This window comes from Pogonomyrmex barbatus, unplaced genomic scaffold (assembly GCF_055798465.1).
Source record: "Pogonomyrmex barbatus isolate J1 unplaced genomic scaffold, ASM5579846v1 scaffold12, whole genome shotgun sequence".
Taxonomy (NCBI): Eukaryota; Metazoa; Arthropoda; class Insecta; order Hymenoptera; family Formicidae; genus Pogonomyrmex; species Pogonomyrmex barbatus.
In genome coordinates, this window is record NW_028297108.1 from 4,551,658 (window position 1) to 4,570,993 (window position 19,336).

General features: G+C 36.4%; 1 protein-coding gene and 1 non-coding gene across 5 annotated transcripts; one reads left to right on the forward strand and one right to left on the reverse strand.

Moving 5' to 3' along the window:
• Positions 1-1,374: 1,374 nt before the first annotated feature.
• Positions 1,375-18,580, reverse strand: LOC105428257 (uncharacterized). 4 transcript variants are annotated; one of them, XM_011640451.3, is made up of 9 exons: positions 17,938-18,579; positions 12,380-12,428; positions 11,425-11,500; positions 10,516-10,618; positions 9,505-9,636; positions 7,851-8,290; positions 7,436-7,658; positions 6,855-7,116; positions 1,375-6,526 (listed from the first exon to the last, which is right to left on the reverse strand). In XM_011640451.3, exons 3-9 carry the CDS (start codon positions 11,497-11,499, stop codon positions 5,872-5,874), a joined length of 1,890 nt encoding a protein of 629 aa, XP_011638753.2. In that variant the 5' UTR covers position 11,500; positions 12,380-12,428; positions 17,938-18,579; the 3' UTR covers positions 1,375-5,871. The 4 variants fall into 4 exon arrangements, with proteins under 4 accessions (XP_011638753.2, XP_011638752.2, XP_088927988.1 ...); XM_011640450.3 differs by having other exon boundaries at positions 16,448-18,579; XM_089071862.1 differs by lacking the exon at positions 10,516-10,618 and having other exon boundaries at positions 17,938-18,580.
• TRNAT-UGU (transfer RNA threonine (anticodon UGU)) lies at positions 8,766-8,838 on the forward strand. Its single transcript has one exon. It is a non-coding gene; the product is annotated as a tRNA-Thr (tRNA).
• Positions 18,581-19,336: the final 756 nt, after the last annotated feature.

Genomic DNA, 19,336 nt, shown 5'->3' on the forward strand with positions numbered 1-19,336 from the left:
AAATTGATTATTAATCACCCGTATTTCGAAGAAACGATTTTATTAAATTAACATTATGCCAAACGTTGTTTCAAATTTTGTACTTTGTTAATATTTGAATGGTCCTTGCGATCGATAGGATTTCATAATTGACGCGATCAAATCGAACGTATCTATCGGCATTAGTAATTAGCCGGAATAGAAGAAGTATATCTTCTTCTTCTCTCCATATATGGCTAGAATGTCTGGCTATATGGCCAGAATTGACATAGAGCAACGTGGTCAGGAGCGACAAAAGATAAGTCCAATCTAGCTTGAAGAACAACAGTTAAGCAATAATTAAATATTGATCAAAAGAGATATGTAAATAATGACTGTGTTGTATACATACAGTTGTGTGTAATTATGGACGAAAATGTAAAGATAGGACATCATTCAGGTTTGTCCTTTGTTTTATTAAATTCATATTTCTCGTTGGATAATCGCATATTGTTAGTGCAGTAAAATCCGGGTAAAATAAAAATCCGGGTAGGCAGACATATTATCGGAATTTGCGGATAGGAACACTATGAAAATTCGGGATAGGTAGGAACATTATGAGAATTTGCAAGTAGAGATAATAAAACTTTACGGGCAGGTAGGAATATTATGAAAATTCGCGAATAGGAATATTACGAAAGAATTTGCGGATAGGCAGGTATAAAAATTCGGAGGGGTAAAGAAATTATTAGACTATTATAATTTAAGCTTTAAAAATTAAAACTTAAAATTAAAGGTTAATTAAAACCTAAATTAAAGCCTAATTTAAACTTTAAAATTATTTTTTAAAATAAAAAGTTACATAATGTTACGTAATGTTAATTATAATATTTTACTTCAGAAAAAATTATTTATTAATTAAAGATTAAACAAAATTATTATTTATAAATTACTATATTAAAATTGTTTTTATTAAAATTTGAGTAGGTAAAAGAATCTTATAAGTTAAGATTTAAAATTAAATATTATATAATTGTATAATATAATATAGTTTCGTTGTTAATAAAAGTGACTTCTATGGATAGTGTTAGTTATCCATTAGAAGTATTTATCAAATTTCGTTGTTTCATGTCTATTAACGTAGATTAATTTTAATCTCGATTTAATTTATCTATCTTTTCCTAATTCTTGAAATTAAAAAAGTTAAAAGTAAGTTAAGTTGAGATTAAAATTAATTTACATTGAAATGGTAGAAATGGACATTAATTATTTCAATTTACAAGAAAAATTAATATATAATGTAACATGAAAAATATTATGAATAAATTATATATGTATAATATATAATTTTTTTTTTATAAATACATAGCAGTAAATAATTTTATATATAGTTTTTCTTCGATAAATATACAGTAATTAATTTTGGAATGTCTTTTTTATTGATATGTTACAACAATTAGCATGCAAGGATTACATTGACTTAAAAATTTTACATCGATGCTTATCCGCGTCTCAGTAATTATATCAGAACTAGAATCGGTCACATTTTGAAGAGAACTTTAGGAAACTCTGAAAGATATCATTCGTAAAATGTTGCGACATCGTCAAAATCTTCGAAAGAATTAAAATATTTCTAATATTTGATTGTATGTCACGAGAAATTGTTCAAACAATCTAGATTTTTCATGAAGGCGCATATTGATTGAATACGGATTAAATAATTTAAATTATCAATACGAAGTAAAATTGAAAATCTTTATCAAAATATTGAGAATAACTTTTTTTTAGATTGCATAAATTTACGTAATGCAACTAATACATTGCAGAATTTCTCTCTTAGGCTATGAAATTTATCAACAAAGTTATTCTTATTTTAACTTTTGTCCATTGCGCGTATATGGATAAAAGTATTTATTACTTGCTTTAAGAATATCTGTCACGTGTTTAATAAGAATTCTGATAATTCTTATTTTTTAATCGTTTTTCCTCTTGCTGTTTACTTCTTCGATTTGAGATATCATATTACGAATCGAGCAGCACAATAGTGAGAAACGTTATCTAGTAGTGCTTCTTATTGAATTATATCTCGATCACAGTTCGATTATGTTTACTCCGTTAAACATGAGTTATGTACATGTTCATACGTTCGTGTTTGTTACAGAGTAAATAATTGTAGATACAATTTATAATATTCTACTATGTAAAACGAGCGTGGCGAACACGTAAGCCGTTTGAACGAGAGGTTAGAAAATTATGAAAGACATCGACATACCTTGGTTTCATACGTCATCTGATACACAAATTTTTTTATATTTTTGGTAGAAAAATATCAGACGACTTTGAGAGGCGCGCTATTATTATAATATCTACCGATATTATATGTTACGTTAATTTACATATCAACAATATATTGCATATGATTGCATTTTTTACTTGTTACATCACTTTTTTGATACTATTTCCTATATTTTGAAACAATCGAGTGAAATCCTGCAACAAAGACTGATTGTTTTTTAATCAATAACATATTTAACTATTAATTATATTTAAACAATATCTTTAATACGCAGCGTATTCTACAATCTTTGACATTAATGCCAATAATGGATATATTTTGATCGATTTAAAGGTAATTCTTTATGATTTAGGCATGGAGGCACCATTTTTAATTCACAAGCCTCCAAAATGTGAAGATCTTTCCATGAATTAAATTTATTGTTCATTTAAACTTGAATAAACCTTGTTTTTTCAAAATTTTGATTAAGAATTTAACTATCAAAATTTACCTTTAAATATTAAAAAGTAGCAACAAACAATTTATTATATACAGTCGAAAGTGCTCGCGAAAGTTTTTCAAATTTTTAGGAGTTTTTAAGATTTTTTTATACTTTTTTTATGTTCATATCGATTTTCTATTTACGTTGAGACGTCGATCTGAAATTGCGTGGAAATTTTTATATTGTCTAATAATTTCGTCTAAACTACTCTTAATAGTATCGCGTGCGCTTTCATCACATTATCCTTGTAATTATTTAAACTTTTTATAAAATCTTGGAAAATTTGGTATCAATATGCAATTTCCCTATTCGCGTAATTCGTAGACTCTCGTTAATGAATCCCACTTCATCCCGTAATAAATAAAAAATATTTTTTACAAATAATCATAATATAAAAGAAAATTCATCCTCAAAGAAATCTCACAAAATAAAAATTAAATATTTTGGGCAGTATGTTTTGTTTTTTGACAAAGATAAATTGTTTAAGTCTAAAATTTTGACAGATTATACTGTTGATTCAGAAATGGAGATAACCATTATTAAAGTACAACATTTGTTTCTCTACAGTTTTCTCAAATCTATTTATCTTATTCACGATGCGACTGGGGATGGAAAGGTGAAAATTTCAACATCGAATTTATCGCAATCGCAATCGCATAACTTTTTACGAAATGATGGGATTTTATGAAATTAACGAAAAGTGGGAAAGTGAAAAAATTCGCCCAATTACGGTCGACCACTGAGCGCTTACCGAAATAAAAATCACCTCGTTTCGATCAATCGTCTTGAGAGAGAGATTGATCATTAATGTACGTATACAATTAACGTTGTACGAACTCGCTGCGGGGATATAAAAATATATTACACGCGCGGCTGAGCCGTCATTTGGTTAAGAAGAACTGTTTTACTCGACGCTAATGTGCAGTATTTCGTTAGAAATTTTGCGATTTCACTTTTCATCAGGCGATCCGAGTATATCGAGACATTCTTCGCCGTACTTGTCGAATTCTTCTACGATTTGTGATTTGTCATCGCCTAAATGGTTTGACGAAGAAATATGGAATAGGCCGCAGTTTCGCGTGCACGCACTGCAAACGCATTAACAACAGATAGGAAGAGACCTGAGATTTATTAAACATTCAGTTCCCATATATGTTTCGTGATTGGTTTCAAGGAGAATCTTAAATATACTTTCGATAATACCAACATCTATGATGAAGTCCATATTAATTCATTCATTATTATTTTAAAAATCTTTTGATCTTTATAAAGACATACATTCATATTATACATTAGATAGAGAAAGAAGAATTATATTTTTAATTTAATTTAAAAATAAATTATATATTTTAATATATACTTTATTTTTTATAATAATATATTCTGATATAAAAAATAAGAAATAGAATTCTGCAAAAATTCATTTTGTAAAAACTATTAACATTGGAATTTTCTATTTCTAGTATATATAATAAAAAGGTGTAATTTGAAAAAAGTTTTATAAAATAGATATGCAAGAATTTTTACAAAATTTAAAAAAAGCGAGTGTACTTTTCGTAATTAAAGTTATCAAAAATGTCAAACGTATATTTCCAGAAAACATAAGTTATATCAGATAATTTAATATTGTAACGAATGAATTAATATTGAAATTTTTGTCAAATTTCTTTTGAACCTCATATGAAAATTCTTATATAATTCTTATATAATTCTTATAATTACGATATGATTTTTTTATGAATCTTTCTTATACGAAACTACATGATCGAATCAATCGTATCTTTAAAAGGGATATGAATCAATATTTTTAAAGTATAAATGTATAGATAATGCGCGTAAAATAAAAATATAAAGAAACTAAAAATGTAGAATAAATAACAAGTGTAAAGAAGAAAAATTATATGGTAATTTTAAACAGTTGCATATGCTCTTATCTAGCAATTTACATATTATAATTAATAATTTATTAGCTCGTATCCTTTTTAAAGCTAAGATGCTTTAGTAAACTTTTTTCTTGTATCGATTCTCGGGTGTATTCACGTCAAAGAGATTATAATGTTTTGTTTTCGTATGAGAAAATTGTGGCATATAAATGCATGAATCTTATGTAAAGAATAACGTATGTGTATATGTAAATACAATTACGGTTAATATATTCCTTGCAGATCTCCTTTAAAACATTGCCAATCTTCGTAAATATTCATAAAGGTACATGTCTAGGGCTGCCCAGTATCGCGTATTTTACACTGCGTGAATGCTAAGGTGAATGCTTTGATAAATTTGCAATGAATTAAAAAAAATTCCATACATAGATGTTAAAATAAAGTATACTTGAAATTCCGTAAAAAAAAATTTCTTATTTACCCATGCACTTCACAAAATGCAAATTAAAGCAAAATGAATCTATTGAGATACAATTCTTGTCTTTTTTTATTTCGTTAAAAGACTGCATTATTCTTTTCTCTTTATTACATTAAGAGCCGAAAATAAGCCAGTCGTCTGGGACATTTGGTATATTCTAACAACACTGTTTTCTACCATATAAGATTCATTTTGAATCGCGCTACGCAAATCCCTCTGACTTTATCGTCAGATTCAACAAACGCTCGAACGAGTTAGTCTGAAACGTATTTACAGGTGAACGTTACGTAGCTTCCGTTACAAGTAGAAAAATCTCTTCGGTATGATTAATCACGTTTGCTTTTCAACGAATCTTATACTTTATATTAGATCTATTACCGTCTACGTGCTACGTCAAAATTTCTTGGTAACAATTATTTGTCATCGATGTGGCAAATATTACACCCTCGTTACCTTTGTGCGAAAGGCAAAGCGAAACGCCGATAAAAAATGATTGTCTCATTACAAAACGCAATTCGTACGTGATCTCGTTTCTATTTATGCCGTGGATTAAGTCTTAAATCGTTGAGCAGATTTTCGCGACATGACGTCGTGTTCGGGCAATCGGGATCGATCGATCTGTCATTGCCAAATCCTCCCTTACGATCTTCTCAAATTTACATTTGGCGAAACATTGTCATTGAATGTTGAACATCAATTCCGTTACTTCGCTGTTACTTCCCCAGAATAATCTGGGTCCGTTAATTCTTTAATCCTCAAAAATTTTTTTCGCTCCTCATACCTCATCGTCCTCATCATCCTCTATGTACAAAGTCGTTTCGCATTTCCCATGCTCAATTTGCTCCGAATTGTGCGCGGCTTCCTCGTCAACTATCGTCTGCGAGTCCGTGTCGTCGGCGATAATAGTGGGATTTTGTCCTCGTAACGTTGTCGTATCGGTCCTCTCGCTCGCAGATTTGCGCGATTCGCACTTTCCATCGTCGTCGAGATCATCCCCCGAGCTCTCCACGTCGATTTCCGTGACGTTCTCCAATTCCGGTTCTTCCAGCAGCATGTCAGCCTCCGTAGGTCCGTCGGACGACAAAGCGCTGGGATTCGCTTCCTCGATATCTACTACGTGACTCTCATCGGAATTGTCGCCGCGGCTCTCCTCGGTGTCGAGAGACACCGTCGTAAAGTATTTTGGCTCGCAATCGCATCCGGAACCCTCCACGACCGCCTGAGTATTCAGGGAGTATCGGCTTGATTGGGGATCTCTTGAATGCCTGTCGAAGGATCGTCGCCTGTTGTCGTCCGACCTGGAATGATGTAGCTTAGGATGACGCGATTGTCTTCGCAAATTCTCCCCGCTGCTCGCTCGCGATCTCATTTCCGTCTCCTCGATCATGTATCGGGTACAATCGACGCTGAATCTGTCTATCGAAAGTTTCCTACAAATTCGGTTAAGAGAAAAATTTCATTACGTCTCTTGATAAAAATAGATAAAAAAACTGAAGTGAAATTAAAATTATATAATCAGATTTTAAATAAATATTAATCCGTTTTAAATTTAAACATTTTAAATTATTATTAATTTAAGATTGTAAAAAATTTAAATTCATAAAACGCAAATTGTAGAACGCAATAGTTATTAGATAAATAACAAGCACGTGAAAAAAAATTCTTGGAAAAAATAATTGTTGAATTTGTAATAATAAAATAAATAATACAAAACATAATAAAAATGATTATAAAAATTAAACCTAAATTTTTTGTTACCTGTAGTCTCCTCTTCGAAAATCCGGACTTCTTCGGAACTCGAGGCTAGCCTTACGATGTCCTATTGTCCTCTCGAAACGACGATCACTGCCGATTCTGTCAAAGGACATTTTATGGAAGTTTGGTGATGAAATCTTGCGGAAGTCTCGTGGCGAGGCCTTATCAAATTCTTTCGATACGACCGTCAATTCCTCCAATAATCTCAGGTCTATCGAATTTCTCTTTCTTGGCACGAAGTCGTCTGGATATCTGCAATAGGCACCTGATCGAGATGTTCATGATTATTGATATTTAGACATGTCGATGTTTTTTAACGCTTATCCGGGCAACCTTCTTGTCTGGTATAAATGGAAGGCAATCTTCTTGGTCCATGACTAAAATGATCGGAGTCGGAGTCTGGTTGCTCGAATAAAGTTTGCGATTTTACGCAGGCAGAATAAATTTCCATATTTTCGTAGTGTTTAAACTAAATAATATTAGAAGCTACTTTTTTTATATTTTTCAAATGTCAGATGATCACGGCGATGATTTTACATATCTGAATGATTACATCACATTCAAAATTATTTATTCATAGCCACCTGGCAATTTAGGCGAGTGCACGAGAGTCGGTGCTGGTCGCGTAGCTTCATCGACTTCCTCGACGTCTTCTACTTTTGTTTGACGAAGCAGCTGATGTCGTCTCGCTGTGTCAGATCGATCCTTCACTTTGAGCGTAACAGGACCTTTGTTCGGAATGTGCAGGTCCATCGCCATTGAAGCTTGACTACCACTCTTTTGATGCTCCAAGCTTTCTCGGCTGACCTGTTAATTATTGAGAAAAAAATTTTTATTAACTATTATCAATCGAGACAAAAGACTCGTTAAATTTGTTTAAATTTATATTATACAAAATATATAGGGCACATCTTTTTTTTTCGTTTATTTTAAAGAACAGTAGTAGTTGACGCAAAAAATTTTGTTCTTCCTGCAATTTGATTTTTCTCTCTCGATTACCTGATGCGGGCTATAGCTCGGATTGTCAACCGAAAGAGCGTGTCTCTGCAGCAATTCTGGATTCAGTAGCGAACAACCCGCGTACTTGGGCGATCTACGGCGTGGTGACTTCTTGTCGATCAACGTTGGCGCACTCGGGCTCTTCTTTATGGAGTGCGCCACGCCTTTCTCCTGCAGGTTCTTCGAGAATTGCATGAACTCCGCCGTCAGCTGTTTCCTGGAGACTTCGTGCGTACTGGGGCTCGGGCTGCGGTTCACCCGGAACAGGCCCAGCTGATGGTCCCACTTTGTCGTTTGGCTCGATGTCGATCTTCTGTTGCGTTGGCTCTTCGAACTCCTGAGCGTTGATGCCTGGTTGAAGCGATAACGAGCCGGTACCACTTTGGCCGCACTGTCACGTGCTTCGAAAGTCATCACGCAGGCGGCCACTACAATGAAACCTGAAAATATCGTTATTTATGTACAAGTTATGAAATAGTAACTTTTACATCACGAGCTGCGTCTATGTACATTATCTCCCTATATTTCGCAGTTGTTAATAATTCAACATGTGTTGCATGTTGTTGTGTTATGCAAGTTTCAATGAATTATAGATTTCTATGTAGATTGAACAATTTATTCAATAATTCAAAATAGAACGGAGGCATAATTTAATGATAATATACGGGATTTTATCTCATTGCATGACGATAATCTCTTAACTGTAATTTTTATTGTAATTCGATTGTTTAATTTAATCGCTATATAATTATTTTATATTTTTTCATTCAAGATTATCGAAAATGATGTTACACGCGAATTAGAGAGATTTTAAAAAATATATTCTCTCTTGATGTAAACATAATTAAAGATGTGTAGATAAGATAATTTATGTGACGCTTGTATCTGAGGCTACGTGGCGATAAGTGAGCGTGAGCCTCCATAGCTCAGGGGTTAGAGCACTGGTCTTGTAAACCAGGGGTCGAGAGTTCAAATCTCTCTGGGGGCAATTATTTTTTTTTTTTACTTTTTTATCGAGTATTCTCGTTCGTGTAGTGCTCTGGAGTGTATTGCATATTTTTCGCGTTTCACCTGCAATTTTCCGTTCTACATCCGCTACATTATTTGACGTTCCGCTACATTATTATTTCGTAATTATTTTCGATCTTTGTATTCCATGTGTAAAACTATATATTGTGTACTTTTTTAGCTTTATTCCTTAAAATTATAACGATATATTATCGATCAAAAATATATAAAAAATTATGAAATTAATATTATTTTTTTACGTGATATATATAAATAACATGTTAAGTACGTATTGATTATGCCGAAAAAAGAATAATTGTGTGAATTTTAGAAAAAATATTGGTATTATTTAAAAAGTAATTTTGTAAAAAATTTTACGAGAAATTCACTTCACTTTTTTGCAACGTTACTACATCACATTATGTAACGAAAATGTCGATATGCACATTCTGTATTACGTAATATTATATGCTGTTATATATAGACATATATACGGTCTCGAGTACATTTATGTGCATTTTGCGACAGTACATCTATCTATTACCGCGCAGTTATCGTTTCAAGGAGAACAGTGTGTCGTGTAACTAGTCGCTCGGTCGAACAAGTGTATCACGCTTGTAAATTGTGCAATGTATGTTACTATTACCTCCCAGACCCATAACGACAGGGCCAGCGTAGCTCAGATTATTCAGGTGAAATCCGCGCGACTCGTTCTTCACCTTTACTGTGATATTACCTCTGATTTCTTGTGCCACCGACAGCTGATCCGCATAATATCCTATTTAACGAAACGAGAGACACGTCTTTATTTTCTATCACACATACATGTAGTGACTGATGAGACATAATGGAACGAGAAAAATATATCTATATCGGTATTTTGAATGTTATTCGTGCGAGATCTTGCGTGATGTTTAACACATTAAAAATCGATGTATAAAATTAATTTATGAAACATTTGACAAGTTGACATATTGACATGACAATATGACGAGTGAGCTGTTTAACATCATAGGACAGCTGTCTTATTAATAGATATAATGCTTCCATGCTTTCCAAGCAAACTTTGTTCCTCGTCCCATTATGTTCCATTTTCGCTCATTTATTTTCAACATAATATGAATATTTTAGATGATAGATATTTTATTTGATAGATATGTTTTTATATTCAAAAGATTATATTCAAAAGATAGTCAAATATCTTGCATTCTATGTGAAATCTGGATATTGTAGGCTATCGAATGTTCTATTAGATATCCAAAAATGATTGTTTGTGGTAATATGAAGTGAAATTGTTTTTAAAAAGAGTATTAAATTTAAAATATAAGTTCGCAAATTCATGCACATAAGCAGATTGCAAGCTTGCGCGTAAAAAAAGATCAAACTCTTTGCGCAGTCTATAAAATTTATTTATATTAAAAATATATAAGCTTTTCCAATTATTTTCTCATTACAAATAAAATAAGTTTTTGCAAACATCTTTAAATCCGAGGCAGTTTAAAGACGATAGAAATTGGATCAGGGATTGATTTTTGCAAGGGATTGATCTTTCCAAAGTGCTCTTTGCAAATGCCTCTAAATGGTTAGTGGTTTAGAGGCCAAGGCAGAATGGCGCTCGTTGGTATGGACCGATGTTTAATTTACGTAATCTACTCACCTATGGTCGCCATGCAAGCTCCTAAAAGCATTAGCAGCAGCCCAATTCCAAGAGCTTTGCAGGCGTGCCACAAGCACCGCGTTGTCACCTTGCCTCTCACCACCTGTTCGATTTAATTGCCGTCGTTAACAGTTAATAAACCTGGACGATGGTCCAGTCGTTTACCCAGCTGTAGCGACAAACGTTCGTACGACCGCGTGTACACGGCGCCGTTAAATCGATCAGTACGATTTACGATATTACGTTAACGGTGTAACGACATAGTAACGTTTCGTCGATGCTGATAACCATGGGCGGTGTACTTTTATATAGCGTTTATCTAAATTATTGCACAGTGACAGTACAGTGCTAGAATAATTATTTTATCAATCAGAGACTAATTAAAGAAAATCTATAATAAACATTCTTTCTACGGAAAGGAAATTGTGTGTCTCGTTGAGAATAGTTCCATATTTACAGAATCGTGTACAGGTATTATTAGCAGAGAGCGACAGTAATTTCTTTCAGCAGCGATAATGATTGTAGTCTGTTACAATTACAGTTTGCTTTTTGTTTATATGAAATCTGCATATACTTCCTATGCAGGCGAATTCTGGATCGGAAGTAATTTCCGCAGAGATTCATAAACGTGCTAGAGATGATTAAAATACGTATTATAAAATACGATTAAAATACGTATATGTCGTACCTACGTATGTACATGCTCTCTACATTATATATGTATTTATTGGGCTTTCTCTCTTTCTCCTGTCTGTCTTCCTCTCCCTGATAGTCTTTAGCACAATCTACTCCCTAATAATTAATAACACTAACGAGGCCGATAAAGAGAAAAATTGTTTGTTCATGACACAGGATGTAATCATTGTAATCAATGTCGATTTCGAACTTTTATAAACGATGAGAATGTACCTGCACGTTCCAATTAGCCCCAGGCCCGCAGGCTCTTCTCTGCGTCCCCTGCCATTGAATACTTCCTTGTGGCATCCTGTGCTCATAAAAATAAATATTTTATATTAATCTTGCAATGCGGAAGAAAAGACATAAGACATAATTTAATAGAAAGAAAAATCTAAATTTTGTGCAATACAAATTATGTTTCGAATTTCGAAGGAGCCACGTAAAATTTGACGTAACATTTCATCTTGTAATGCGAAATAGACTTATATCTCAGAAATTAATTTTTCAGCATAGCAAATGGTTGAATATATATGCAAGTCATATTTTTCTATCGCCTTGCTTAAAAATTGAAGTGGTAACCTAGGATTCTGTTCACAATCTTCATCAAAAATTCTTTTCACTAGTATATATCTTTTTCCCAAAATTGGAAAAAATTATTATCTGATATTAAATAGTAATTTTTATTTTAATTATAATAATTCATTAATAGGATTTGCTTTAAGGCTTTATTGTATAAGCTTTAAATACTTGCTTGTTAAGAATTTATTATTGCACCAGTATGCGAAATAATTACGTCGTTTTTCTTAAAATAGGTATAAATTGATAATAGGAGTGACTAATCTTATCCTATGATGAATATAAAAAGTTATAGATATACGATAATATAAGTCTACTTATTTTTATCTAATTCAGCTTTGGAATATTGATATTATTTTCTAAGAAAGCTATTTTCCTAAAAAGTATTAATAAATCTGTAGTAAGTCAATCTTTCTGCTAAAAAATTCATGCATCGCATTCAAAACGATCGGGAAACTTTTTAAACTAAAATCTCACTAGTAGTAATAATAGAAAAAAAATGCTTTTTAGCAAACGCATGTAAATAGTTTCTAACTTAAATCTCTTTTTAACGAAACTAAGAGACTAAGTTTATTTTTATGTTGGACATTAAGTTTATTGCGTTGCTTACCCTCACGTTTTCTAGATCCTTAGGCCTCAGAAACATACGATCCCGGATTCTGTAAATGTTTGCAAACAAATATTATAAAAAAAAGAATAAAATTATTAAAAAAGAGATTACAAAATTGAACAATTGAACAACGTATAAAATTACAATGTTAAATAAATAAATATGGTTAAAATTCATATTTAATCTTATTTGCGTCTTTTGAAATTCACACGTAAGATGTTCGATTTGTGGAAGAATCTAACAACGCGCGAGCTCGTTAATTAACTAAATTCTGAATGCATCTCGGGGTATTATGCGCAATCTTTCATCGCGGGTTTCGTCGCGTAGTGTCGTCCGCGTCGTTGTGTTTTAATTTGACATTCGCGCACATCGAGCACGACGTTTCCAACACATCGACATTCACTCGTACACCACACAGGTCTGGCACACATCACTCGAAGCCGCGCACAATGTGTATGTGAGAATTATCTGACTGCGTCGCTCTCGTGTACGGCATACACGGCAGAAGTGCATTGTTCCTGGCTGCGTCTGTGCCGCCTCTCCGTGTGCATTTCGTCTTTCAATGTCGAAACTTCGTGCGCGTCCTATCGATTCAAATCCCTCTTTACAGTTGCAGCAGTGATCCTTCTTTAACGTCTCGAAAGTTGGCCATTTGCGCCTGCCAAGAGCTTTCTCGGCGGTAAGCTTTTCTTTCGAGCAGCCGCCTTTCGAGATCCCGCTGATGCCGAAGTAGTTTGTGCTCGTGTTCTCAAGCTCGGTCTCTCTCGTCGGCTGAAATCGTCCGAGTCATCGACAGAGCACGGTCTTATTAAATGTTCCTCTTTAATAGCTTAAAGCGAATTCGCAAAAAGAGAATTCAGGAATTGGCATTTGTAACATAAATACTCGTTTCTCCGCGAAGAATAGCACGCGACCGGAAGAGTTTACATTTTACGAAACTTTATTTTGTTCATTCCGTAGCTTGTAAAAAGAAAAATAAACAAAAAATCCATGGGACGTATAATTTAATTACGTAAAGCAATCGAGATAGGCGAGATTCAAGGATGCGTTTTGACAGTAGAGATCTGCGTATCGTTATTCGCGTTAGGTGCAACACGAAACTTCGTGCAGGATGATGAATAGTCTTGATTTAATACTATATAGCTCTTGTTCCTTGTCTATCCACGAGAGCACGTGCACAAGTCTACTTAAGTTGCATGTTGCGAACTCCACTCGGCTATTTCAGAGCGATTCGATCCGACGGGGCTCCCGAGAAACTGCTTTCCGCCGGATTGCTTCTCACACTTCATTCCGCACAGCGTAATACCCAATTCAGGAGAACGTTTCCACGTTATGGCGTTTCAAGGCCTTAAATTGGGTTGATCTATATATAACACACGCGAGTTACCATAGATCGCTCACTCGTGATAACAAGTAAATTAAATTCTCTCACCTTGTTTAAGAATATTTTTCTGTAGTTCAAATTTTTCATCCCGTTCCGACAGATTCAAATTAAATTAAAAGAGAGATTGCTGCTGAATGGTTATTTATTCGTAACTTTCGAAATCTTTTTATGGAACAGGAACTGTATAAATACACAGGATATCATGGATTTATCACGCAACCGCCCAGCCATGTGTGTAGTAAAGTTTTTCAACTTGGAAAAGCCAAGTTTTTCAGAGAGTTATGAGCGGTTGAGAATAAAGAGATTTGAAAGAATTAAAACTCGGTAAAGTGTATATATAGATGACTACGATTTCCTTCGCAAGTGGATTTCGAGTAGACTTTGAATAGAAATCTAATTTGAGATTTATATATGTAACTAACAAGAGATAGCTGTTCATCGATTTCTCACGACGTCATCCGACTTCGAGAGCCTCTATTCGATTTCTATCGAGCAAAAGTCGAATTCGCATTTATCGAAGAATGTGTGGCTGATCCAACGGCGTGTATGTTTTCCTAAGCAATTGTTTCTAAACACGCGTTCTTGAGCTACGATTTTTACTTCCGTAACATTGACCAAGCTATTTCGCGTGTTTATTCGCTTTTTCAAACCAGAATTTCGATTACGGTCACATATGTCACGGTTAAAAATAGAAAACGCAATAAACTCGGGATTACCTTCGTAAATCTTACCCCAAACTCGTTCCTCTCCCTTATAAAATCAAATCCGTCGTTTCCTCCGTTTGATTCCTACGTTCGACACGCGTACGCGCGTAAATCATTTATAGGAGCCGTTGAGCCGGGAAAATATCGATTTTATCGTGGCTCACGTTTCGCACGAGAGCGTGATTTATCCCCCTTATGGAAGACGCGATTTACGAAGTGATCGAATTATCCGCGATTTCAGGCAACGCCGGGGGTACTTCCGAACGTGGCTCTCGCGTAGCTCTCGCTTATATCTATCTGGATTATTAAAATCTGACACCTGTGCTCGCCTTTCACGAATGAGTGCCACGTTACCGGGGATAAATAATGAATTCCGATGCTTGTGCAGAGGATCGGTTACCATAACGACCGACTCGGCCGGAGTTTTCCATTTGGATAACCACGACCTTCTGTCATACGCGGCGTGTTCCTCCTTGTCCAATCAAAGCCCGACTTCTGATCCACCGAATGGTTCGTTTGAATAATGCATCGCGGAAAAACGACGGTTCCCGGGAGTTTTCCGATCGTTTCCCGATCGTTTCCCAAGCCGTTGCCGTACGAGATTTCTATCGGGTTCACGGAGATCTCATGAATGATTTTTTCCGACATTACTCCGAAGTACCTGGCTCTTGAAATGCTCGCGGAAAATGTTTCCTCCTCTTGGTTTATTATGGAAGCTCAATGAATTTTTCAATATTACGTATCATTTTTTACGTGTACAAACATCGATTGCACGTACGGACGATGTAATAGATACATTTTATTACGTCTTTATAGCATCACTGTCTCATGTAAATATACGCGAGTATGCAGGTCTTGTATTCTTATTCCTTAATATCACGCAAATATTATATATGGAGAGGTCGCGATCTATATTTAATCCTTTGAGGTATGGTCGAAGCGAACCATCCGGTATTCATGGCGAGTGTTGACGAAAAGAACGAGATAAAAAAATTCCAATACGGCCTACGCCGTTATGGATATCGATGTAATCAACATCGGACGTTTCTTTCGCTACTAAAGCAAAATCTCCTGTAATTGACTTGGGTAAAATCGCTTTTTATTCAATATTAGCGAAATTTTTTTTTTATATTGATACAAACCGGTAAAAAGAAAATTATAGCCGGTATTCATAGTCGATTTTTATATTTAAAGTTGTCTTATACGGAAAGAGTAAGTTTTCTTAGGATTTAAAATTGAGCCAAATGTGTAAATATGATGACTGTAAAATTCTTTTATATTCTGGCAATTAATTTTACCAGTTCTATAATTATTTTGATGGTTCAACAAAATTATTTTTCAGACCTATATCCAGCAAAACTTTTCTTTCCATATAAGATCAATCGCAGAGTCGTATTGAGTATCTGAAGACAGTAAGAACGAAATACCGACCTATATCTATCTTTAGTAGAAAAGTACCCTGTTTGCATATTCTACCGTGATTACCCGTCTGGAGATTCGTTTATATCTATTATGGTATTTAGCTTTTTGCATGCGTCGCTTCGGGGAATATAAAAATATGTACGCATAAATATACAGCGAGAGATTTAATGGATCGCCCCGCTGTTGAATTTGCATTTTTAATTACTCTCCGTAATGCAATCTTCTTGATGCAGCGAGTCCTTGCTCACAGTATCGCGCACGACTTCATCATTTATCTCGCCATTTTCACGTACTGCATATGTACCTTTATATACTACGCTCTGAAATAGTACATAAAGGTACACATCTCTCTCTCTCTCTCTCTCTCTCTCTCTCTCTCTCTCTCTCTGTCGCTTCTGCGCGTCGCGTCTCTACTTTTGTAAACGAGCTTTTAAAACATTTCTCCCATCTAACTCAACATCTGAAATTTTTATTCGCGCGGAGAGAGAGAGAGAGAGAGAGAGAGAGAGAGAGAGAGAGAGAGCTACTTAAAGAATTATTTAAATTACTACGGCTCACCTATCTCTCTTCTTCTGTGCTCCTTCTCTTCCCGATCATCACAGCATCCCGTTCGTGTTTTGCGTTTCACGCAAAGCCCGGAGAATCGGAGCTCGACGATTACAATTCACCTCTGACTTTCCTCTCCACCGACGTATCAGACGCCGGAATCAAAACTCCATCGAAATTAACCGTGCCGCCCACGCGCCTCGCTCTCTAACGTTCCGCTATTATGGTATTATGGTATTAAGTTACTCCATGCGATGAAGACTCCGGGAAGCACAATTCGAACCGCTAATCAACGATGTGGCGCGATAAACTCGGGAATTTTGGGCATCGTACCCGAGGGAGAGCATCGACGCGGCTTTATTTTTATTCCGACACGTGTTGCGCGGGTGAACTGAGAAAACACGGTGATATCCAGGGCGATTCATCCTCGCGCCGTGTCTCTCGCCTCCGTCATTCCTCGCGGTATAATTAAACCGTCTTAAACTTTCTAATGCCACCTGTCAATGTTCCTCAGACAGCTGTGACGTGAACCGTTCGATTTAACGATGACGGCGATCCTCGCCGATCGCCTCGTACAACTTTCTCTCGAATCGTGCCACGCACGACGAGCGTATCGACACTGTTGGTGTAATTTTATTGCAATTCTAAGTCAGCTCGTGATCCGAGGCGATTGTACTCACTTGGGGCGAAAGTATTTTTGTGCGTGTTTGCTTGCGTTCGTATAATGGCAATGAAGAGATTGCCCTGACCGAGATTAATCTTAGCAGCATCCCAGATGGTTGCGCATTTGATAGCTTTCTCGCGGGCAGCGAACGAAACGGAAAAATTGCGTTGAAATCGGGATTCGATTATTAATAAGTCAGTCAGAGTACCATGCAATCGTACTCTGAAAGCGAAGCAACGAGAGGAAATCAATGATTTCATATAAAGTGAAGATGTCCGTTATGCGGCCCGTTGAACAGTGAAATATCCTGTCTGGCTACAATGCTCTTTGGATTCTTTTATGTATTCCTATAAAACGTTTTAATGTACCTCTGCCAATGAGACATCTCCAGCTCTCGGAAAGAATTTTGCATTTTTGTTGTTGCTCTCATCTTACACGCGCGCCGTTCGATCTCGTTCCCGTAATCGGATAATCTCATTGCTCTCGTACTTCGTATTTCCACATACAAATTTGTCTTTTGAATCGCTTTTTGAATCGTTTACTTTTAATTTGCACGCTCGTCGATATTTCCGTTTGACAAACGGCCAGCGTACGCGGTAGGTCAAAAACAGGAGATGCCCCGATGAGACGCAGGAAATCGACGAGATTTTCAAGTTTCAACGACCCTCCTGCAAGATTTAACGGCCAGGAACAGTTGGTCCGAGTTGGAAGGATAGTTGGAGCTTTTCGAGAGGATTTCGAAGATTTACTCGCTCGATTCACCTTATCGTCGCTACCGTAAGCACGTTTGAAGATCGCTTTCCACCCGCCGCTATCGAAAGATCTCAAAATCGCTCACCTTGAAATCCAGCGCGTCCAGAGGGGTATCTCACTGAATCATCGCAGGGTCCGCACGTCGATCTCCCGCACTCGTGTCAACCGCGCAACTACATCATCCCCGGAGTATGTCGGTTGCTCCCGCGGGTAGAAACGAGAAGCGCGCGGGAAGCTGCGCTCGGGGAGCACAATATGAGCCGCCTGCCCACTAAATCATCCGACCGATCGAAACTTTCCGCCGCGTCTCCCCGCCGTGACGTTTTCCGTCTTCGCCGTTTGTTTTTCCGCTCTGTATACTGTTCACGCGTATCGAAACTGCAAAATGAAGCTGCGAACCCCGCGCGTTTATCCTGAGCGGCGAGTAGTCCGGCTTGAATGAATCCTGGGGATAGTCGGGCGATCCGTGCGGGGCGAGAGAGAAAGCGATAAGCTCGAGAGAGCGATATTAAATCACCGTCGTCGTCGTCGGCGGCGGCGGCGGCGGCGGCGGCGGCGGCGGCGGCGGCGGCGGGACCCGGGGGAGACGCTCGACGAGATGCTGCTCGAGGGAGTGTCCTCCTCCTTCTTCGGCATCACCTGTTGGTATCGCGCCGTGACCCCGGTCACGGTTCTATACGGGGTGGCACGCTGAAAACCCGCGGCCGGGAGCGAAGCGACGCGGCGCGTCGCGGCGCGGCGCAGCGTCTCGCGTCGCGCCAGTGCGCACTCGCCGAGCACCGCAGATCGATGTGTGTTATATCGCGGATTTCTCTCCGCTCTCCGAGAGAGGATAAGGGTCCTCTTAACCTGGAGGGGTCTCCTCCTTCTCTCTCGACGGTCGGTTATACGTGCGTCTCTCGCGATGCGTTTACCCGCCGATTTCGCGGCGTATCAAATGCACCTGTCGCGGCCAGGTAGCGTGCGAATGACAGCCTCGTGGTCTAGGTAGATATTTGAGTATGCGAATGGTATCTGGATACAAATATTATTAAGGAAACTAGTACGACATGCATAACAGGAAACGTCTGAACGCGTTGAAGTTTGCGTATCTCATTTTGATCGTCTATTTATGCTGCCTAATTTAAACTTTCTTCACTTAGCAATCTTATTTTAATCTTATATGCGATGCATGATACTATTTTTATTTATTTATTTATACATGGTAAGAAGATGCGTAACAGTGGATATAATATTGGAATTTAGTCGAGATATTTTTTTTTCCGACATCAGTTATTTTCGTTCAAGTTGATGTTATTTATAGTCGAGATTGTCAGTGTGATAATATTTCACATTAAAATTTTATAACTAGTTACTCAAAACAAATGACGTCTTCTTTATTCAATTGTTATTTACTCTATGATTGCTGAATCATATAATTTTATTATTATAAACTAAGAATTACAATGTTGATAAATCAATCGTCAATCAAATTAAATCGCTGC